General features: G+C 48.7%; 1 protein-coding gene across 1 annotated transcript in view; it reads right to left on the bottom strand.

Moving 5' to 3' along the window:
• Positions 1 to 16,036, bottom strand: part of ZAN (zonadhesin) — a 38,473-nt gene extending 22,437 nt beyond the window's left edge. The window contains exons 1-16 of the mRNA XM_041748513.1: positions 15,960 to 16,036; positions 14,436 to 14,488; positions 13,466 to 13,612; positions 13,033 to 13,304; positions 12,760 to 12,847; positions 11,353 to 11,505; positions 9,264 to 9,428; positions 8,840 to 8,931; positions 8,570 to 8,648; positions 8,331 to 8,462; positions 7,526 to 7,794; positions 7,168 to 7,252; positions 4,729 to 6,020; positions 3,556 to 4,629; positions 2,784 to 3,015; positions 1,874 to 2,058 (exon numbers count right to left, since the gene is read on the bottom strand). Coding sequence (XP_041604447.1) covers positions 1,874 to 2,058; positions 2,784 to 3,015; positions 3,556 to 4,629; positions 4,729 to 6,020; positions 7,168 to 7,252; positions 7,526 to 7,794; positions 8,331 to 8,462; positions 8,570 to 8,648; positions 8,840 to 8,931; positions 9,264 to 9,428; positions 11,353 to 11,505; positions 12,760 to 12,847; positions 13,033 to 13,304; positions 13,466 to 13,612; positions 14,436 to 14,488; positions 15,960 to 16,036 — 4,395 coding nt within the window. The remainder of the gene's footprint in view (positions 1 to 1,873; positions 2,059 to 2,783; positions 3,016 to 3,555; positions 4,630 to 4,728; positions 6,021 to 7,167; positions 7,253 to 7,525; positions 7,795 to 8,330; positions 8,463 to 8,569; positions 8,649 to 8,839; positions 8,932 to 9,263; positions 9,429 to 11,352; positions 11,506 to 12,759; positions 12,848 to 13,032; positions 13,305 to 13,465; positions 13,613 to 14,435; positions 14,489 to 15,959) is intronic.
• Between the last annotated feature and the right edge of the window lie 6,427 nt (positions 16,037 to 22,463).

Here is a 22,463-nt window from a genome sequence, read left to right on the forward strand (position 1 = left end):
CCATGGCCCTTGGAGCCCTCCCCCCTTCACCACCACACCTACAGACCTAACCTTGCTCATACTCTCCCTCTTCCCACCCACTACTAGATATTCCTGTCTACCACAGGACATTTGCACATGCTGCTCTCTCATCCTGGAATGCTTTTCTGTTCCTATCCAAGTCATTCTTATGCAGTCAGCAGAGTTCAGCTCAAGGGTCACTACCTTCTCGGGAAGACTTCTCAGACCCCCCTGACTAGGTCATCCTCACAACTCCAGGTACCCTTCCTTCCCAGGAATTACCACAATCACACTTTCATGTTAATTTCTGTGATTCTTGGATTTGCAAGCACTATGTGAGGGACCATATCTCTTTATTCACTACGGTAGCCTTAACACATAACAGTGCTTGGCAGGAGCTCTCAAGAAACATTTGCTGTATCAGAGTGCCCCAAGACCCAAAGTGTCCTCCAGAATCTGAGCATTAAGAGAGCATGGACCATGTCCTATTCATGGTGGCCCCAATTCCAGGAAGGTTGAAAGTACTCAAGAAACATTCATCAGATGCATAAATGAAAACATAAGAAATCCATACATGTCTCCTGGGACAGGCAATAGATGCCTAATGCTGATGGTTGTGATAGATCTTTCTGAGGCTGAAGCTAATCCTAATGCTGACACCGGGACACCCAGGGGCCTGGTCAAAGGGAGTTGGAGGAGAAAGCGGTCCCCCAAAGAGACAAATAGGAACTCAGATGACCAATGGGAAGAACATTTGGAGCTGAGAGGAGCCACTGGACACTAGCAAATAGTTTAATGCACTTTCAATAGGTTACATATGATATTTACCATAATTTGCTAATAATAACAACATTTCTTAAATAATTGGATCTAATCTCATCTGCACAACAACCTTATGAAGTAGGTAGAAATTATTATGTGCACATTCTGTCGATCCAGAAACAGATCTGAAGAGGGAAAGAACCTGGCCCAAGATCATCCAGCAAGTGAATGCTGGAGCTCAGATATAAATCTCCCATCCGCTTGACTCTAGGGTGGCTCCAACCATATAGTGGCCACCAGACACATGTGGCCATGGAGCTCTTGAAATGTGGCTGGTCTAAATTGAGATATGCCATCAATGTTAAATACACAATGAATTTCAAAGAATTAATATGGGGGGAGAAAAAGAATGTAAGCAATCTCATTAATAACTATTCATTACATGGAAAAATGAGAATATTTGAGATTGAGTAGATCATTGGAATTAATTTAACCTGTTTCCTTTTATTTTAAAAAAAAATGTGGCTATTAGGAAATTTAAAATAATGTGTGTGGCTTGCATGCTATTCTTTTTGGACAGCGCGGGCCCAGATCCTGTGTCCCTTCAGAGCCTCTGCTTACATTGATTCTTCCCAGGAGGGCCACCAATTAGGGGAGACAAGAACAGTAACTCCTCTGTTTTGATAGGATTTGCAAATTTCTTTGGAAGAAGATTCTGGGATGCTGTGTTCTGCCCTAAACACGCCTGAAGCTCTACCCAGCATCCAGGGCTCTCTGTATATGCAGGGACCCCCAGATTTCCTCAAGGTAGAGATGAAGGCCTTGGACCACCCAGCTGTCTAATGCACAGGGCTACGGGATGATGGCATCTTCTGTACAGCCTAGCCTAGCTGGGCCAAAGTGGGTACTTAGCAAATATTTATCGCATGAACAGAGATGACAACAAAAAGCCACATTTGCAAAGAATCACTCTGCCATTGTGTAACTGCTGCTTGTGAGCTGGCCCCTTGGGACTGTCCTATGGATTGGAATTCATCTCCCTTGGGGAGCAGGTGGGGTCAGAACCCACTCGCAATCTCCCTTAGGGGCTTTGGCATCCCGGCAGTCTTACCTTATAGGATTTGTTGTTGTAGAAGCAGTTACAGGAAGAGGCTCTGATGCAGTTGGATTCACGAAACAAAAAGCCAAAATTGCAGACACAGCCGGGTTTGCAAAGGGGCCCACAGCTGGGCTTAGGTCTCTCGCAGGATGCTGGGCAGGCACAGGGATCGTAGCGGGCATTTGGGGGGCACTTCGCTAAGAGGGAAACAGCCTGCGTCAAGCCTTCACTCTACTGCTTTGTTCAGGGAGATTTTCTGTCTCTACCCCCACACTCAAGTTCTCTAAGAAGTAAATCCATAGGATTCAGCCATAAAAAGAAATGAAGATCTGACATATGGATGAATTTTTGAAGTTCTACAACATGAATGAACCTTTAAAACATGATACTGGGTGAAAAGGAGCCAGTCACAAAAGACCACACATGACATCATTCTACGTGTGCGCAATGTCCAGAACCAGCAAATTCACAGACATAGAAAGTAGATTACTGGTTGCCCGGGGACAGGGCATGGTGGGGGTTGAGGAGCATGTTCAGTGACTGCTAATGGGTAGGTGGTTCCTTTGGGGTGATAAAAATGTTCAGGAACTACAAACTAATGTTTGCACAATCTTATGAATGCATTAAAAACCACTGAATTGTACACTTTAGAAGGACGGATTTTATGGTATACGAATTATATCTCTGTTTTAAAAAAGGATGTTGTAAGCCTAGGGCTTGGATCCCAAGAACCTGCATCCCAACAACCTATGACCTGTTCCCCTCTTGGTCAGGGTGGTCCTCATTTTTTCTAAAGTTACCATGTCCCATTCACCTCTCCTCTAGGACTGCAGTTTTCTGCTAGAAGCATACATTTATCTTATTCTCTTTCCTACTCAGAGTCTCTTACTTTCTGCCATTTGTCCAGTGCTACATCACATACCTGGAGTAGGTCTAGGGGTTGTAGTGGTCATAGAGGTACTTGGAGCAGTAGTAGAAGGCATCACCAAGACTGTTGGCCCAACTGGTACAAGTGTTGGACTCAGCTGGGGTGTTGTAGGAGCTGTGTGCCTTTCAGTGGGGACAGTAGATTTTTCTGTGGGCATGGTGGTCTTTTCAAGGGGGATGGTGGTCTTTTCAGTGGGGATGGTGGGTCTTTCTGTGGGGATAGAGGTCTTTTCAATGGGGATGGTGGGTCTCTTTGTGGGGATAGAGGTCTTTTCAGTGGGGATGGTGGGTCTTTCTGTGGGGATAGAGGTCTTTTCAATGGGGATGGTGGGTCTCTTTGTGGGGATAGAGGTCTTTTCAGTGGGGATGGTGGGTCTTTCTGTGGGGACGGAGGTCTTTTCAGTGGGGATGGTGGGTCTTTCTGTGGGGACGGAGGTCTTTTCAGTGGGGATGGTGGGTCTCTTTGTGGGGATAGAGGTCTTTTCAGTGGGGATGGTGGGTCTTTCAGTGGGGACGGAGGTCTTTTCAGTGGGGATGGTGGGTCTTTCTGTGGGGATAGAGGTCTGTTCATGAGGGATGGTGGGTCTCTTTGTGGGGATAGAGGTCTTTTCAGTGGGGATGGTGGGTCTTTCTGTGGGGACGGAGGTCTTTTCAGTGGGGATGGTGGGTCTTTCTGTGGGGATAGAGGTCTTTTCAATGGGGATGGTGGGTCTCTTTGTGGGGATAGAGGTCTTTTCAGTGGGGATGGTGGGTCTTTCTGTGGGGACAGAGGTCTTTTCAGTGGGGATGGTGGGTCTTTCAGTGGGGACGGTGGTCTTTTCAGTGGGGATGGTGGGTCTCTTTGTGGGGACGGAGGTCTTTTCAGTGGGGATGGTGGGTCTTTCTGTGGGGACGGAGGTCTTTTCAGTGGGGATGGTGGGTCTTTCTGTGGGGATAGAGGTCTTTTCAGTGGGGATGGTGGGTCTTTCTGTGGGGACGGAGATCTTTTCAGTGGGGATGGTGGGTCTTTCTGTGGGGATAGAGGTCTTTTCAGTGGGGATGGTGGGTCTTTCTGTGGGGACGGAGGTCTTTTCAGTGGGGATGGTGGGTCTTTCTGTGGGGATAGAGGTCTTTTCAGTGGGGATGGTGGGTCTTTCAGTGGGGACGGTGGTCTTTTCAGTGGTGATGGTGAGTCTCTTTGTGGGGATAGAGGTCTTTTCAGTGGGGATGGTGGGTCTTTCTGTGGGGACGGAGATCTTTTCAGTGGGGATGGTGGGTCTTTCTGTGGGGATAGAGGTCTTTTCAGTGGGGATGGTGGGTCTTTCTGTGGGGACGGAGGTCTTTTCAGTGGGGATGGTGGGTCTTTCTGTGGGGATAGAGGTCTTTTCAGTGGGGATGGTGGGTCTTTCAGTGGGGACGGTGGTCTTTTCAGTGGTGATGGTGAGTCTCTTTGTGGGGATAGAGGTCTTTTCAGTGGGGATGGTGGGTCTTTCTGTGGGGACGGAGGTCTTTTCAGTGGGGATGGTGGGTCTTTCAGTGGGGACGGTGGTCTTTTCAGTGGTGATGGTGAGTCTTTCTGTGGGGATAGAGGTATTTTCAGTGGGGATGGTGGGTCTTTCAGTGGGGATAGAGGTCTTTTCAGTGGGAATGATGGGTCTTTCTGTGGGGATGGTGGTCTTTTCAGTAAGGATGGTGGGTCTTTCTGTGGGGATGGTAATCCTTTCAGTAGGGATGGTGGGTTTTTCTGTGGGAATGGTGATCTTTTCAGTGGGGATGGTGGGCTTTTCAGTGGGGACGGTGGGCTGTTCTGTGAGGATGATGGGCTTTTCAGTAGGGACAGTGGGTTTTTCTGTGGGGATGCTCTTTTCAGTGGGAATGGTAGTCTTTTCAGTGGAGATGGTGGGTTTTTCTGTGGGGACGGTAGTCTTTCCCATCAGGACCATGGTCTTTTCAGTGGGGACGGTGGGTTTTTCAATGGGGACGGTGAGTTTTTCAGTGGGGATGGTGGGTTTTTCAGTGGGGACAGTGTGTTTTTCTGTGGGGATGGTGGGTTTTTCTGTAGGGACAGTGGATTTTTCTGTGGGGATGATGGGTTTTTCTGTAGGGACAATGGGTTTTTCTGTGGGCATGGTGGTCTTTTCAGTGGGGATGATAGGTTTTTCCATAAGGATGGTGGGCCTTTCCATGGAAACCATGATTTTTTCAGTGGTGATGGTGGGTTTTTCTGCAGGGATAGTTGGGTTTTCTGTGGGGACAGTGGAACTTTCAGTGGAGCTGGTGGGTTTTGTCGTGGGCACAGTGAGTTTTTCTGTAGGGATTGTGAACCTTTCAGCGGGAATGGTGGGTTTTGCTGTGGAGATAGTGGGTTTTTCTGTGAGGATGGTGAGGCTTTCTGTGGGAATGGTGGTCTTTTCAGTGGGGATGGTGGGATTTTCTGTGGGGATGGTGGTTTTTTCTGTAGGGACAGTGAGTTTTTCTGTAGGGATGGTGGTCTTTTCAGTGAGGATGGTGGGTTTTTCTGTAGGGATGGTGGGCCTTTCAGTGGAAACCATGGTTTTTTCAGTAGGGATGGTGGGTTTTTCTGCAGGAATGGTTGGGTTTTCTGTGGGGACAGTGGAACTTTCAGTGGAGCTGGTGGGTTTTGTTGTGGGCACAGTGAGTTTTTCTGTAGGGATTGTGAACCTTTCAGCGGGAATGGTGGGTTTTGCTGTGGGAATGGTGGTCTTTTTAGTAGGGATGGTGGGTTTTTCTGTGGGGACTATAGGCCTTTCTGTGGTAACAGTAGATCTTTCAGTGAGGACCATGGGCTTTTCGGGGCGGACAGTGGGCTTTTCTGTGGGGATAGTGGGTTTTTCTGTGGAGATGATGGTCCTTTTGGTATGGACAGTAGGCTTTTCTGTGGAAATAGAGGACTCTCCAAAGGGGACAGCTGACTCTTCAGTGGGGATATTGGGCTTTTCAGGGAGGCCTGTGGACTCTTCAGTGGAGACAGTGGACTCTTCTGTGGAGATAGTGGGCTCTTCAAAGGGTATTGTAGACTCTTCAATAGGGACAACAGACTCTTCAGTCGGGACAGTGGACTTTTCAGGGGGCATAGTGGATTCTTCAGGGGGCACAGTGGTCTCCTCAGAAGGGATAATGGTCTCTTCAGTGGGGACATTGGGTTTTTCAGTGGGAATAATGGGCTTTCCTGTGGGCATGGTAGGCTTTTCTGTGGAGATGGTGAGTTTTTCTGTTAGGACAGTGGATTTTCCTGAGGGAAAGGTGGGTCTTTCTGAGGAGACAGTGAACATTTCTGAGGGGACCATAGGCTTTTTTGTGGGGACAGTGGCTATTTCACTTGGGAAGGTGTGTTTTTCTATGGGGGCCATGGTTTTTTCTGTGGGAACAGCAGCTACTTCACTGGGGACAGTGTGTTTTTCTGTGGGGGCCATGGGTTTTTTTGTGGGAGCAGCAGCTATTTCACTGGGGACAGCATGTTTTTTTGTGGGAGTCATGGGTTGTTTTGTGGGAACAGCAGCTATTTCACTGGGGAAAGTGTGTTTTTCTGTGGGGGCCATGGGTTTTTCTGTGGGAACAGAGGCTATTTCACTGGGGACAGTGTGTTTTCCTGTATGGGCCATAGGTTTTTCTGTGGGAGCCATAGGTTTTTCTGTGAGGACAATGGCTATTTCACTGGGGACAGTGTGTTTTTCTGTGAGGGCTATGGATTTTTCTGTAGGAACAGTGGTTATTTCCCTGGGGATAGTGTGTTTGTCTGTGGGCGCCATAGTTTTTCCGGAGGGGGCCATGGGTTTTTCTGTGGGGATCATGGTTTTTTCTGTGGGGGCCATAGGTTTTTCCGTGGTAGTCACAGGTTTTCCTGTGGAGACAGGGATTTCAGAAGGGCCAAGGGTGGAAACTGGAGATTTGGAAGGAAACACTGTTGGCACTGTTCCTGCAAAGAAAAACAAAACCCTGGAGTTTAGTCAAAATCATACCATCACCCTCTTCACTCACTTCGAATTAAGAGTGGCTCATGGGTAACTTCTTCACACCTCTCCTACTTCCAACCACAATCTTCACTCACTTAACAAATACTCAACAAACACTGCTCCTAATATATGCCAGGCATTGTGCCAGATACAGGATACATAACACGAACAAGATGTCGGTCCTCCCTTCAGGATTGCCATCTACTAGGTAAGGGGTTGTGGATCCAACCACAGAAATTCATGGCATCAAAGTCACATTCACTTAAGCAAGCATCCTGGTAAGACCAGGAAGACAGAGGTGGGCAGAACATGGAACACAAAGCTGTGCCAAATCTCAAGCATGAGAGAGAACTTGATTTTCAACAGTCTAAGAGATGGTCATCTCAGAGTCTGGCCCTCTTTCTGGGGCCTTGGGTTTTGTCTTACCTCGACAAGTCCCGTGATTGATCAAGATAAACCCCACAGCAACAACAAAGGCAGTGTTGGTACCCCGGATGGCCTCAAGTATCAGCTGAAGGTAATGAAGGACAGAGAAGATGAAAATGCAAGTGAATCCCTGGCAGCGCAGGGACTCTCCTGGACAGTCTGTTCTCTGACAGAAGGTCAGCTTGTTCTGGCCCCAAAACCCCACTCTGCCCCCACTGATTCTGAGGAGTCAGATAACCTCTCTGCTTGGCCCCCTTTCCAGAGGCCCACCTTCTCAGCCCTCATGGCACCCAGGCATTAGCTCCCCCTCACCATGTTCCACACAGACACTGACAAGGCCACTCTCTCTGCCTCTCACCTGCATGGGCTGTTGATGCCCCAACGGGATGGTGACAGAGGAGTTCAGCCAGTTGGGACTCTGAGACCCAATGCGGTGCCAGAGAGTAGATGGGGCACTGCCCGCAGGACTCTCCAGCAGGAGACTGAGCTTAGTGCCCTCTCCAAGGCCATACATGTGGTAGGCAAACTCCACACAGATCGCGCCCGGGGCACAGAAGGGCCGACTCACCAGTCTGAAAGACTGGCCTGCCACAGAGAACTTGTTAGCCTCCACGTAAATATAGGGACCTTCAGGGGAAAAAAAGACAGGAATCAAAAGGGGAAGATGACAAACCTCCACAGGACAGTCCAGTGTTGTTTTCTCTCTCAACACTGTGCTTTCCAAAGAGAGTTGGATAGAAACAACCAAACTCCCCACTTTACAGCATGTTTTTTTCCCCCCTCCCTGCTTGTTTTGGACTTCTAACTGAAGAAGGCAGGATCAGAAAGAAAGGGAAACAAACCAGCAGCCCAGACTCCTTTGCTGGCTACACCAGGAAACATCTTGACCGAAAATGAGATTGTGGATTTTGAAGCCCTGGGCTCAGTGAAGTGAGATGCCTGCATTTTCTGGGGGTTTCAGTGACCACACAGCCATGAGAATCTTCAATTTACTTTACTTCTGTCATCTCCGTGGCCCAGGCCCTACGACAGCTTCCCAGCAAAAACCTGCTGGCTGATCTTCACCACCTACAATGTCTTGTTCAATCAATCACACCAGCCAACCCCCTAGCTGGGAGAAGATTCAATAATTCATCGGCTTGAGGGATCCTCAACCTCCTCACCTCTGAAATTGCCTGCACCCTGGATGTGTATATTTTTATTTCCTCGGGTCCAGTGTCCACCATCCCCTGATACCTGGGCCCAGTCACAGAAGGGATGGGCATCATCTTCAAAGTCACACTGAGGAAAGCCCTCTAGGAGATCAAAACAAGAGATGTGAGCAATTTGGGCCATGCTCTCTATTGCTCCCCGGTCCCACCCCCGGACCAGCAATCTGGTCCTCCCAGGGCCTTGCTCTCACCCCCACAGGGAGCAATGCTGATTGCATCCACTGCCACAGCTGGCTCTGGGGTCTCTCCAAACACACCCACCACGGTGAACTGGAGAGAGAGAGAGTAAGGGGGCTGGAAGTGAAAAACCAATCCAAATGATCCAATCCCCCCCCCCGCCCATCTAATTTTAACTCTATTCAGGAACGCAGGCACCCTGCTCCCAGTGTCCAGACCCTCAATCCATTTCAGTATCAGAGGTGCCTACCATGTGCAAAGAGTCCTGACCTGCTCCTCTGTACCTGAATTTGTCCCTGGCCTGTGTAATTGACGGAAACAGGCTGCCAGTTGGGTCCAGGTTGTCCTGAGAAGAGAGTGTGTTTCCGGATGCTGCCTGCAATGGAAGGAATCCCAGAGAGAATTGACTCATTTAGGGGACTGAAACGTGACTTCAAACCTGTACTTGGAAGATGAATAGTAAAGGGAATATTTGGAAGTGTATTCTCCTCTCCCAAATGCAAGCACATCCTTCTCTCTTACTCTCCTGGCACTTGTATCTGTTTTCCCAGAAGCCACTGACCTGGCTCCCTGATGCCACTCCATGGAATAATCTTGTGTATATCCTAGATTTCCCTAGACCCTGAGGAATGTCCCATATTTTCCTGTCAACCCAACCCTGGGAGATGAGCCTCAGGTCAATGTAAAGCCAGCAACTGCCAGTCTCACCCAAGATGGCAGCGTAGATGGTGAGGGCTGCACCAGGTGACTGGCCACGGAGGATGTAGTGGAAGGACAGGCTCATACAGCCAGAGGAATGTCTCAGGGGGCTCAGGAGGACAGATTTCTGCCTTGGTTTTGCATTCTTGGGGTCCAGGAGCATGTAGAAGCCACCTATGAAGTAAAAGGCCAGTAAGGTGGGGTGGCTGAAACTGAAGGAGTTCAGCACAGGGGTGGGGCCCCGTGATGGCAGGGGTCCTGGGCCTAGGCAGCCCCAAAAGCTGCCTAGGATCAGCCAGCACTGAGGTGGGCCTACATCTGGCTGAGGCCTTGGAGCCTTCCAGAAATGCTTGGCAAGACTGATAAGGACGCAGGCCATATGAAATGCAGCATCCTCTCAGAAGCAGCAACCAAAGTCTTGTCCCTTGGGTTCCGATGCTTTAGGTCACCCAGAGTCTTATCCTCTTCCTTTCTTGACCCACTGGACATAGTTGATTCACACAGACTGGTGAGAAAAGAATGGTCCGGACACAGAGAAGTAGGCATCTCCTGACCCCACCAACCCCAGCAGCTCAGACAGCCAATCAGCCTGGACCTCACTCTAGGGATGCAACTGGTAGCAGGGGAGGGGAATAAGGCTGTGCAGGCAGGGTGCTGGGTCCTGACTCCCACGTGGTCCTGCCTGGGCTTCGGGAGGGCAGAAAAGAGGAGTTGCTGGGGTGAGAGGAATGGGGAGAAAAGAGAGGCAACAACAGGGAAGGAGGAGGAAGGGGAAGGAAGGAAATGGTAAATGGTGAAAGAAAATGCAAGGAGGACATTGCTGGGATAAGCTGGTTGGTGGAAAGAAGTGGGAGGGAAACAAAGAGAAAATGGAAAAAATAGAAGGGGCCAAGAGGGAAAAAGAAAGAAAATTAAAACAACAACCACCAACATTTACTGAGGCCTTTGGTTAAGCATCCTACTTTTGATCTCAGTTCAGGTCTTGATCTCTATGCTGGGTGTGGAGCCTTACTTTAAAATGAAAGAAAGAAAAGCCCAGCCAAGAGCACAGTGAGGTGGTGGGAGGAAAGCGGGGAATAGATGGACATGGATGCAGTGGGAGAGGAAGAGTATCGCTCGGGAAGCCCCCTAAATGGCCTCTTTGCCTGTACAATTGGCTGTTCTCTTCAGTGGATTCTCAACACAAAAAACCCAGACCAGGTGATGCTTTTAAACATTTTAAGTCACTCCTCTGCTGCAAGTCCTGCAGAAGCTCCCCAACCACATCCACAGAGAATAAAAGCCACTCCCTCCACGATGACCTTTAAGGTTCCACGTGATCTGGTCTGGTCTGGCTCCATGTGATCCCTCCTGGGACTGGTTTGAGCTCCTGGTCTCCATCCTAGTCACGTGGCCCCTTGCCCTATCTGGCACCTCCTTCACCCCCAAGCCCACTGCCACCTCAGGACTTTTGCATGGACCTCTGCTTAGAATGTTCTTTCTTCCCCTCTGTATGTACACTTCATCACTTCCTCACCTCCTACAAGTTTATGTTCAAATATGACCTGAATGAGACCTACCCTGACCACTCCATTTAAAACTCACAACCCCCTTATCCCTGCATTCCAATCCCCTTATTTTGTTTGACTTTTATTTTTCCAATCGTACTTCTCACTTTATCATTATATAATTTATTTCTTTACTGTTTCAGGAACCATATTCCTCTCATGTCCTGCCATTCCTAGTTTATTTTGTTAGCCAATCTACCTCAAGGGCCTGGGGCAGCACCAGGCATATCATAGGAGCTCAATAAACGAATGAATGAATGAATGAACAAATACATGAATACATGAATGGATGAATGGATAAATGGTTTCAGAGAAAGATGAGGAGCAGACTGTGTTGGGTCTGCCAGGTAGAGTTTATGGGATGGCAGTGGGGGAAGCTGAATGTGCTTTCTGCTGAGTAACTTGAGCTGACAGAGGTTTGAGGTTGCTGGGGTTCAGCGGAGGCCATCCCAGGGCAGGAATTGCATGGTTGTCAGGCAAACATCGTAAACTCCTGCAGAGGTCACTAGAAGCCCAGAAAGTCAAAAGGCAGAAGTGTGGCCATTACTCACTACCAGGGCTAGAGAAATCATCTTCAGGCCCCACGTTTGGCACCTTGGACGACCCTTTCTTCTGGACCCACTTAGCACCAGAGGCTGTCGGGATCCAGCTCCAGCCACAGAGATCATTTGGAATGTCGAAGCTACACGTTTGCATCATGCAGACTGAGGGGACAAAGAAGGCAGAAGAGAGGATTTAGATTTTTCTAGGAGGATGCAGCTCCAAAGAGTATGCCTCAGCTTGGGGTCAGAATTCTGAGTCCCAGTCTGTGTCCTACTCTGAGCCAGGGTGGGCTTTTGAGCCAGATACAGCCTCATCCCTTAGTGGCTTATTCCTGGGAAGATTCCTTAAGCTGCCCATTAATTTCCTCATCTATAATTGGGAACAGTACCCACCATTGAAAATTAGATCATATGGGGAGAGCAGCTAGCATTATCCTATGTGAATCTGGAGTAACAACCAGGGTGACCAGACATCCAGTTTTGGCCAGGAACTGAGGGTTTCCTGAGATGCAGGACTTTTCAGTGCAAAAAGAGGGACAGCCCAGGGCAAACTGGAATGGTTTTTCATCTAGAAAAGGTATTAGCACAACTCTGTTTTAAAAAGAGGGATCCCTGGGTGGCGCAGCAGTTTGGCGCCTGCCTTTGGCCCAGGGCGCGATCCTGGAGACCCGGGATCGAATCCCACATCGGGCTCTCGGTGCATGGAGCCTGCTTCTCCTTCTGCCTGTGTCTCTGCCTCTCTCTCTCTCTCTGTGTGACTATCATAAATAAATAAATAAATAAATAAATAAATAAATAAATAAATAAATAAAATAAAAAATAAAAAATAAAAAGAACCTCTAGAGCAGTCCAGGTGGCTCAGCGGTTTAGCGCCGCCTTCGGCCCAGGGTGTGATCCTGGAGACCCGGGATCGAGTCTCACGTCGGGCTCCCTGCATGGAGCCTGCTTCTCCTTCTGCCTGTGTCTCTGTCTCTCTCTCTGCCTCTCATAAATAAATAAATAAAATCTTAAAAAAAAAACAAAAACCTCTATGGGGTACCTGGATGGCTCAGTCAGGAAAGTGTCTGCCTTCGGCTCAGGTCATGATTCTGGAATCCCAGGATGAAACTCTGCATCGGGCTCCCTACTCTGAGAGGAGTCTGCTTTTCCCTCTCTCCCTGTTCCTTTTCTCTCCTCTCTCTCTCTCTCTCTCTCTCTCTCAAATAAATAAATAAAATCTTTTAAAAAGAGAGAGAAAAAACCCCTCTCTTTATGTGTGGCTGCTTTCAGGATTCAAAGTATGAGATGTGGAGGAAGAGGGAAACAAGTAGCCTCAACTCTGGGAGAAAGCAGCGTCATGGTTGCTGAGCTACTTTTGCCACCCTGGGCAGATGGTAGAGGCAGAGAGAAAGAAGAGGAGGAGGGACAGGGCCTTACCCCGATTGCAGGAACCCCGATGGATAGAGATGGCATCCAGAGAGATGTCCAGGTACGCTGTGCTGCCCCTCATTCCTTCAAACGTCAACTGTGGGAGAAAGAAGGGGACCACCCACCATGTAAGCTCCTTTGCCTCAGGCTCCCAGTGTCCTTCCTGAATTCAGATGGCCCAGCCCTGTGCCCTCTCTGTTCTCTGGTCCTCCTGCCCGCCCCTCTCCCCTCCCCCTCCAGCTGGATTCCTATGGGGGTCCAAGGCTCTGCCCTCACTCTCACCCGGCTGGGCAGGACAAGTCCCATAGGCACGGTGACAGCGGTGGGCATCCAGGAGGGCCTCTGGGTGTTAATGTGTTTCCAGAGCAGGCTGGGGTGCTTTTTCTTGGTGTCCCTGAGCAGCAGCAGTTTGAGCTGGGCTCCCCACGACAACCCAAACATGTGGTAGGCGAAGTACACACACAGGGGACCTTGCACCCATAGTGGGGGGCTGTGTAGGCGGGCCACCCCGCCACGGTGGAAGGTGTTCGAGTCCATGTGCAGGTAGTGGCCCTCTGGGAGAGGCAGAGCCGAGGAGGGTGAGGAGGTCCTGCCACCCCTGAGGGCTGCCCCCCCCACCTCCTTTCCAGGGTCCCGGCGTCCACTTCCAGCTGCCTCCCTTCACCCTGTGCTCATTGCCTGCCCAGCCATCACCCTCAACCTTAGGCTTCCTCACCTCCATTGGGGTACCCCCCGGGGGGACCGGTGCTGCCAGTGGGGGAGGGCCCACTGGTTCGAATCCAGTCCCCATCATCTGTGGACTCTTGGGTCCAATCACAGAGGGGTTTGGCGTCATCCTCAAAGTCACACTGGGTGAGAATAGCTGGGAAGAAAGGGCCACTTTGAGGCCAGGACAGGGGAAATGGCCAAAGCGGGGTTTGGGGGGTGGCTAACCTCAGGGAAGGCAACCACAAGGAGCTTTAGAGTCCAGAGCAGAACTTTAGACAAGAGAATCCAAGAAATAAGAATCTCTTAGGAGGGGGCACCTGGGTGGCTCAGTGATTGAGCCTCTGTCTTTGGCTCAGGGCATGATCCCAGGGTCCTGGGATGGAGTCTCACATCAGGCTCTCCACAGGGATCCTGCTTCTCCCTCTGCCTGTGTCTCGGTTTCTCTCTGCTGTTTCTGTTCTCTCATGAACAAATAAATAAAATCTTAAAAAGAAAAAAAAGGGGGGCAGCCCTGGTGGCTCAGCGGTTTAGTACTACCTTCGGCCCAGGGCCTGATCCTAGAGACCCAGGATCGAGTTCCACGTGGGGCTCCCTGCATGGAGCCTGCTTCTCCCTCTGCCTGTGTCTCTGCCTCTCTCTCTCTCTCTCTCTCTCTCTCTCTGTCTCTCATGAATAAATAAATAAAATCTTTTAAAAAAAGAATCCCTTAGGAGAATTTCAGGGCGGAGGACAAAGCAGAATGACTTCTAGGACAGAGGTTGCAAAGTGTGGTCCCAGGGGCTGGAATCAGCCGGGCAGACAGGATTTGTTCCGGTGCAGACAATTTGAGATTGTTAATTTGAATGAGACTCTTCCAGGTAGGGCTTGGACTCCTACTCCTGCATGTTTTCCCTCCAGCGTCCGTCATCTAAGGCCTGCCCTGGAGGTGGCCACACTGGGAAGGAGAGGAATCTGAATGGTGCTGGTTTCCAACTCACAGTTATCCGTAGAGCTGCGGTCACCTGGCTTCCAGTCCGGAGGCTTCTCTTTCCTTGGCGTTAATTGGGAGAAAAAAAAGAGGGGAAAAAAAGAGGAATATTTATCATTATCAAGAACCATAAGCCTTGATGATTGTGAGCTTTCTGAGTAGTCACGGGTGGAAGACATTTCCTTTCGTGTTAGCCATATTGTACCAAATTGCAGGCAGCGGATGTATATTTACTTCTCTTCTTTAAGATTTTCTTTCTTTTTTTATTAAGATTTTAAAATTTTACTTATTTGAGAAAGAGAGAGAGAGAGCTCAAGCAGGAGGAACAGGAGAGGAAGAGGGAGAAGCAGACTTCTTGCAGAGCAGGGAGACCAATGAGGGGCTTGATCCCAGGACCCCCTCCCCATGATCATGACCTGAGCTGAAGGCAGACACTTAACCAACTAAACCACCCAGCACCCCTTCTTTAAGGTTTTCAAAATGTCACCCAGCCTCCTCACATTAAATTCTCATCTATCTCCTAAAAAAAAAAAAAAAGGAAAAACAGGGCAGCCCAGGTGGCACAGTGGTTTGGCGCCGCCTGCAGCCTGGGGTGTGATCCTGAAGACCTGAGATCGAGGCCCACATCGGGCTCCCTACGTGGAGCCTGCTTCTCCCTCTCCCTCTGCCTATTTCTATGCCTCTCTCTCTGTGTATGAATAAATAAATAAAATCTTAAAAAAAAAAAAAAAAGACAAAACATCTCCCTTCCAAGCTCCTCACATGGCCTCTGGTTCCCTGGGTTCATCTGTGTCTGAGGTGGCGTGCGTGGTAGAGCCGAGCTCTAGAAGGAACCTATTCCTATGTATGGAGATTCTTGAGGAGTACTTAAGTGTTGGCACCTGGGGAAGCTCCTTCCTTTGGGCTGAGAATGGGGACTATGTGAGTCCCATGCTGCCGGGTGGGTGGCAGGGAGTTACTGCCCCAACTACAGGCTGCTGAACACAGAGATGAGTAACAGAGGGGGGAGCCTGGGTGGCTAAGGTCATGATCCCAGACTGCATTGGGCTTCCTGCTCTGGGGAGTCTGCTTCTCCCTCTCCCTCTGTTTCTCCCCCTGCTCATGCTTGCTTTCTCTCAAATAAATGCAATCCTAAAAAAAAAAAAAATAAATAACAGAGGGATGGCCCTTTCTCCCCCTATAGGAACACCAAGCCATCCTTCATTTCTTGCTGCCTCTACCTTGAAGTCTCTTATCTGCTGAATTTGCCCTGGGTTCAGCCCATTTTTTGAGGACCCCACCTCTCCTCTCTGTTTCCTTAGCTCCTTGCCTCCCCCCTCTGTCTCCCATCTGGGCTCTGTCCTGTTCCCACTGAGCTTCTCACACCCCTAAGTTCCAGGATCTTGGGCTGAAGGGCTCCCCCCACCATTCCTGTTCATCACCCTCTTCCTCCATAGGGCTGTGCCCTTCATCATTACCCTGCTTGCACCCCTCTTTGGTTTGCTCCTCGCTCTCCCTCAGAGCCACCCCTGATCATCCCCAGAGCCCAGCTTACCTGACAGGGGTAGGCATGTGGCCCTGGCCCCAGGCAGCCCCCACCAACAGCACCAGAGTCCAGACTGGAGGAGCCATGCAGAACCTCAGAGGCGGTTCTCAGGGGAGAGGGGGAAGGTACAGTGAGCCCAGGCCACTTTATCCACCCTTGACCCTCCTTGCTTGACAGCCTTTGAAGGATGCCATGAAAACTGGACAATCAGAGAACACAGGAATGCTCTGGGAAATGGAAACTACCAGGGTGGAAATTTGAAATCCAATGAAGAGAAATGAAATGAGAGCAGAAGAGAAGGAAAGCAAGAAAGACAGGAGAAAGAGACTCGGCAGTCTGGGAGGTCTAACATCTAACCAAAAGAGTTCAAAACCAAAAGGACCAAAGAGAAGAAATGACTTAAGAGAAACCACACAAGAAAATTTCCCGGGACTGAGATACAAGTCTCTTGATTAGAAGAAGTCTCATATGATGAATGCAAGGACACCCACGGAAGGCATATCATGAGATTTCAGAGAAGCAAGGAGGAAAGAAAAAACCCTTAAATCACTTTCAGATAGGAAAAACAGGTCACATACTAAGGATCAAGAATCAGCATGGCGTCAGGCTTTTCAACAGCAACCGTAGGTTCTAAGAGGCCATGGAACATTGTCTACAGAATTCCAACAGAAATCATTTCAAACCTAAAATTCTATAGCTGGCAACAGTAGCAAAACAACTGGCAAATCAAATAAAGTGGGACTGGAAACCCTGATTGGTAAAGGATAGAAAAAGACAAGTCCCACGGGAAGATGTGCCACCAGCCAGTAAACATCGGAAAAGATGTTCTGCTTCACTGGTTATAAGGAAATGCTAATCAAATCTACAACTGTCACACTGGCCACCATTTAAGAGATTGAAAGCATTGAGGGTTGGCCAGGATGTGGATAGACAAGCTCAAATACATTGATGCTAAGACCGTAGGTTGGTGAAAACTTCTTGGAAAGTAATATGACAGTGGCTGTCAAACTTTCTAACATGCGTGGCTTTGACCCCACCTTGCCTTTTTAGGAATCTTCCCACAGAAATCCACGTGTATTTGCCCAAAGCTGGGTGCATTTTAAAGACGATTATTGTGGCATTGGTTAAAATAGAAAAAAAAAATCGAGATTACCTAAATGTTGACCAGTAGATATGAAGTTGGATCATAGTCAAGGAATATTTTTCATATGAAGGAATAGTAAGTAGGTATTAAAAAGAATGAAGCTCCCCAAAAATTAAAAATAGAACTACCGGGGCACCTGGGTGCTCTGTGGTTGAGCATCTGCCTTCAGCTCAGGTCGTGTTGCCAGGGTCCTGGGATCGAGTTCCACATCAGGCTCCCCGAGGGGAGCCTGCTTCTCCTTCTGGCTATGTTTCTGCCTCTGTGTTGTCTCTCATGAATAAGTAAATAAAATCTTCAAAAAAAAAAAAAAAAAAACAACTAGAATTACTGGAGGGTCCAGCAATTCCACTTCCCAAAAGAATTGAAAGCAGAGACTTGGAAGAGATATCTGGACCCCCGTGTTTATGGTGGCATTATTAACCAAAGCCAATAGGTGAGAACAACCCAAAAGTCCACAAAACAAACAAAATATGGTGTTTCCATACAATGGAATATCATTCAGCCTTTAAAGTGAAGGAAATTCTCACACATCCTACAGCATTGAGAACATGATGCTAAGTGAAACAAGCCTGACACAGAACAAATATCATATGATTCCATTTATATGAGGTACCTACGGTAGTCCAACTCATAGAAACAGAAAGTAGAATGGTAGCTGCAGGGAATAGGGAATTAGTGTTTAATTAGGACAGACTTTCTGTTTGGGAAGATGAAAGGGTTCTGTGGATGACCAGTGGTGATGGTTGCACAATGTGAATGTACTTAATACCACTAAACTGTATACTTAAAGATGCTTAGGAAGAGGGGCACCTGGCTGGCTCAGTTGGAAAAGCATGAGACTCTTTATCTTGGGGTTGTGGGTTCAAGCCTCATGTTGGGTGTAGAGATGACTTAAATACATTTTTAAAAACTTAAAGGGATCCCTGGGTGGCGCAGCAGTTTGGCGCCTGCCTTTGGCCCAGGGCCCGATCCTGGAGACCCGGGATCGAATCCCACGTCGGGCTCCCGGTGCATGGAGCCTGCTTCTCCCTCTGCCTGTGTCTCTGCCTCTCTCTCTCTCTCTCTCTGTGACTATCATAAATAAAAACTTAAAAAAAAAAACTTTAAAAAATTTAATGGTTAAGAAGGTAAATTTTATATTATGAGTATGTTGCCACAATTTAAAAAAATCATTTCAAAAATATTTACTTGAGAGCAGCCTGGGCGGCTCAACTGTTTAGCGCCGCCTTCAGCCCAGGGCATGATCTGGAGACCCGGAATCGAGTCCCAAGTCGGGGTCCCTGCATGGAGCCTGCTTCTCCCTCTGCCTGTATCTCTGCCTCTCTCTTTTTCTCTCTCTCTCATGAATAAATAAATAAATCTTTAAAAAAAAACACAAACACACAAAAATATTTACTTGATGTTATAACACTGTTTGTCAAAGTTTATTCCTGACTTAAAGAAAAAAAGGATGATGGTAGATCAGTATGTTCTGATCTGGAAAGACCACCTGCACATGTTGTTAAATGAAAGAAGCTGAAGAGTCCAGGACACAGGCAACAGGTAGGACAAGCCAGCTCTGGGAAGGGAAGGAGCGAGGGGACCCTTGCCAAAGCATGTTTAGTGGCCTCTGGTTTTTGTTTCTTTATTTAAAGATTGTATTTATTTATTTGAGAAAGAAAGAAATGGAACACAAGCAGAGTGGGGGTGAGGGGCAGAGGGTAAAGGAGAAACAGACTCCCCACTAAGCCGGGATCCCAACATGAGGCTGGGTCCCAGGACCCTGAGATCATGACCTGAGCCAAAGGCAGATGCTTAGGCAACTGAGCCACCCAGAAGCCCCTGTTTGTTTTTCAAATATTTTTTTAATTTTTTACAGATTTTATTTATTTATCCCTGAGAGACACACAGAGAGAGGCAGAGACATAGGCAGAAGGAAAAGCAGGCTCCCTGCAGGGTGCCTGATGCGGACTCAATCCCAGGACCCCGGGATCATGCCCTGAGCTGAAGGCAGACACTCAACTACTAAGCCACCCAGGCATCCCTAAAGATTTTATTGAAGTAATCTCTATACCCAATGTGGGAATCAATAATCCTAAAATCAAGGGTCGTAGGCTCCACTGACTAAGCCACCCAGGCGCCCCTAGAGGCCTCTGTTTTACCTGTGGAGTAGGAGGCAAGTGGAAAAAGCTCTGGTGGCAAGCAGGCCACAGCAGTACCCCTTTCAGAGAGGCCCCCATGCCACTCCCGCCACAGCCAACTCACCCTTACCTTAGCTTGTGCTCATGGCAACCTCCGTCCTCTGGCCCACGCCTCCTTACCTTTCCCCACCACACTTTACCATCATCAGGGCTTCTCTCCACATGCATCCCTCTGAGGGGCTGACAACAGTGGCCAGGCAGATAAGTACCTTGGTGGGGAGTGTGTGGAGGGGTCCCTGGCCCAGGTCACTGGCAACATGAAGGGAAGGCTTTCGAAAGAGGTGACACTTGAGAGGCTTTCTAAACCACAAAGAGATGGTAATGAGGCAAATAAGTTGGGAAGGCATATCCAGGAAGAGAGAATGTTCCAGGCTTAGAAGGAGCATGACAGGGATCCCTGGGTGGCACAGTGGTTTAGCCCCTGCCTTTGGCCCAGGGCGGGATCCTGGAGACCCAGGATCGAATCCCACGTCGGGCTCCGGGTGCATGGAGCCTGCTTCTCCCTCTGCCTGTGTCTCTGCCTCTCTCTCTCTCTCTCTCTCTCTGTGTGTGACTATCATAAATAAATTTAAAAAAAAAAATTAAAAAAGAAATCCTTTAAAAAAAAAAAAAAAGAAGGAGCATGACACTTTTAAAGAATGGTGGAGGGGGGGCCTGGGTGGCTTAGTCGATTAACCATCTGACTCTTGATTTCAGCTTAGATCGTGATCTCAGGGTCATGAGATCAAGCCCCTGTCCAGGTCTGCGATCAACATGGAGTCCACTTGAGATTCTCTCTCCTCCCTCTGTCCCTGCCACCCCCCCCCCGACCTGTGTGCATGTGTGCACACAAGTCCTCTCTAAATAAATAAATAAATAAATAAATAAAATCTAAAAAATAAAAATAAAAAAGGAATGGTGTGTGTGTGTGTGTGTGTGTGTGTGTGTGTGTGTGTGTATGTAACACTGGGAAGAGGTAGGGCCCTGTCTTGAAGAACCTTAAAAGCCTTAGCTTTGAGGAGCCATCAAAAGTTTTTAAGCAACCAGGGTGACTTGATCTGGCTTGCATTTTCCAAAGGCCGCTTGGGGGATCCCTGGGTGGCGCAGCAGTTTAGCACCTGCCTTTGGCCCAGGGCGCGATCCTGGAGACCCGGGATTGAATCCCACGTCAGGCTCCCGGTGCATGGAGCCTGCTTCTCCCTCTGCCTGTGTCTCTGCCCCTCTCTCTCTCTCTCCCTCTCTCTCTGTGTGACTATCATTAAAAAAAAAAAAAAAAGGCCGCTTAGGCAGCCTGGGCAGATATGGACCAATGTGGGGCTCACTGGATGGAGCTGAGGAGATGGGAGAGGAGTCTGTGAAGGGTGGGAGATGGTGGTGTAGTTGGACGCTAACATCAAGACAGGAGGAGTGGGGACATGAGTGGATCAAGAGCTTTCTGGAGCCAGAAACAGCAGTACTTGCAGCCTAAGCTAACTGAATGAACCTCATGTCTTCCTCATTGCAAAATTATTGTCCTCATTTTCCATGTGTAGAAACAGATCTCCGGAGAAGTGAAGTCAGTTGCTCAGCAGGAGAGCACAGTGCTGACAGTCCCATGCTGTGTCCTACAGAGTCCCACAGTTCTGATGGGAATATCCAACAGAGATCAGGGTCCACCACCGCCCCCCTCCCCGCTGCCCCCCCACCCTGGCCAGAGCAGCTCTGCTTTGAGTTGTTTCATAAATGGCAATCCTACATAAGATTGCAACTGAAGGGTCGTTTTGCCCCTTTAAAAAAACACTGTTGACCTCACACAGGTCACTGTTGGCACACACAGTTTGTATCTAGGCTGGAGGGCCAGTCAGCGGCGAGCTGGTCTATCCTGTCCAGATTTCCCATAGGCAACCATACCCAGGTGTTCCTAGAAACCTTCAGGCTAACCCCCTACTCTATCTATGCCTGGGGCACTGGGCCTTTGCCCCTGACAAATGACAGTGATGCCTGGAACAGCCATTCTTACTAGCTGTCTGGGAGAAGCTGGCACAGTCATACATCAAGTATTGAAGAGAGAAGTCCTAATCACCCTCACAGTCTTGGGGACTCCTGCCCAAGTGAGCACCAATAGGATCATGTAGGGGGTCACACCTGGGGAGAGAGAGATCCTCTTCCTCTTTACATCAAAGGGGGGATGTAAAGGATACCTAGCCTCGATGCTCATCTACCCTTCCTCCATCCATACCCAGTTAGGATAGCAATCAAGAGAGGAAGAGAGCCAGGAAATGGTTAACCTGGGGAAAAGCAGCAGAAGCCAATTGATCCACAGCCCCTCCTGGTTGGGCAATAAGTCCTCTGAGGGCTGCTTTTGCTGACCTCTCTTTGGCGCCACAGACCCACAGAGCAGGACAGTCACAGCTTCCAACCTGTCTGGGGGTGGGGGTTGGTACACAAGGCAGGACAGGACGGGATGGCCATGTGGAAGGGAACCACCGGGCTCTGCATTTTGAGGGGTTGGGAATGCACAAGGCCCCAGAGGGTTTGTCAGTTGTAAAGCCTAACAGCTGTAGGAATAGGTTTGAGGGGCCCTGGCATGTGGAAAAACCTGGGGAATACTCCAGAGAATTAAAGCCACTCTTGGCTTTGCTGTGTTTCCACTTTACTCACTCTGGGCCTTAGTTTGCTCTTCTGTAAAATGGAGACACTAGCCCAGCTAAGTGTTTTTATTTTTTATTTTTTATTATTTTTTAAAGATTTTATTTATTTATTCATGAGAGAGAACAGAGAGAGAAAGAGGCAGAGACACAGGCAGAGGGAGAAGCAGGCTCCATGCAGGGAGCCCAACGTGGGACTCAATCCCTGGTCTCCAGGATCACGCCCTGGGCGGAAGGCAGGCGCTAAACCGCTGAGCCATCTGGGCTGCCCACAGCTAAGTGTTTTTAAAAGCAGAAATTGTGTGCGGGTCATGTAATTGTTTTACTAATCAATTTTTAAAAATCAAGGAGCAAGAGTTCATGGATACTTGAGCATGGCTCACATAAGTTAGGAAACCATAGTACCGTCTGCTTTTCTGTTGCCAACAATCTTTCATAATGTCATTTTATGATGGAATTTTGGAAAAATTAGCCTCGACCAGGTGGAAAAAATATAGTTAATATTCAGCTTAGATCCCAAGGTCTAAGAGGTCCCATTTAGCTAACTTAACTCCAGCAACACTGTCTGCTATGGTGAGAAATG

This window comes from Vulpes lagopus, chromosome 3, assembly GCF_018345385.1.
Source record: "Vulpes lagopus strain Blue_001 chromosome 3, ASM1834538v1, whole genome shotgun sequence".
Classification (NCBI taxonomy): domain Eukaryota; kingdom Metazoa; phylum Chordata; class Mammalia; order Carnivora; family Canidae; genus Vulpes; species Vulpes lagopus.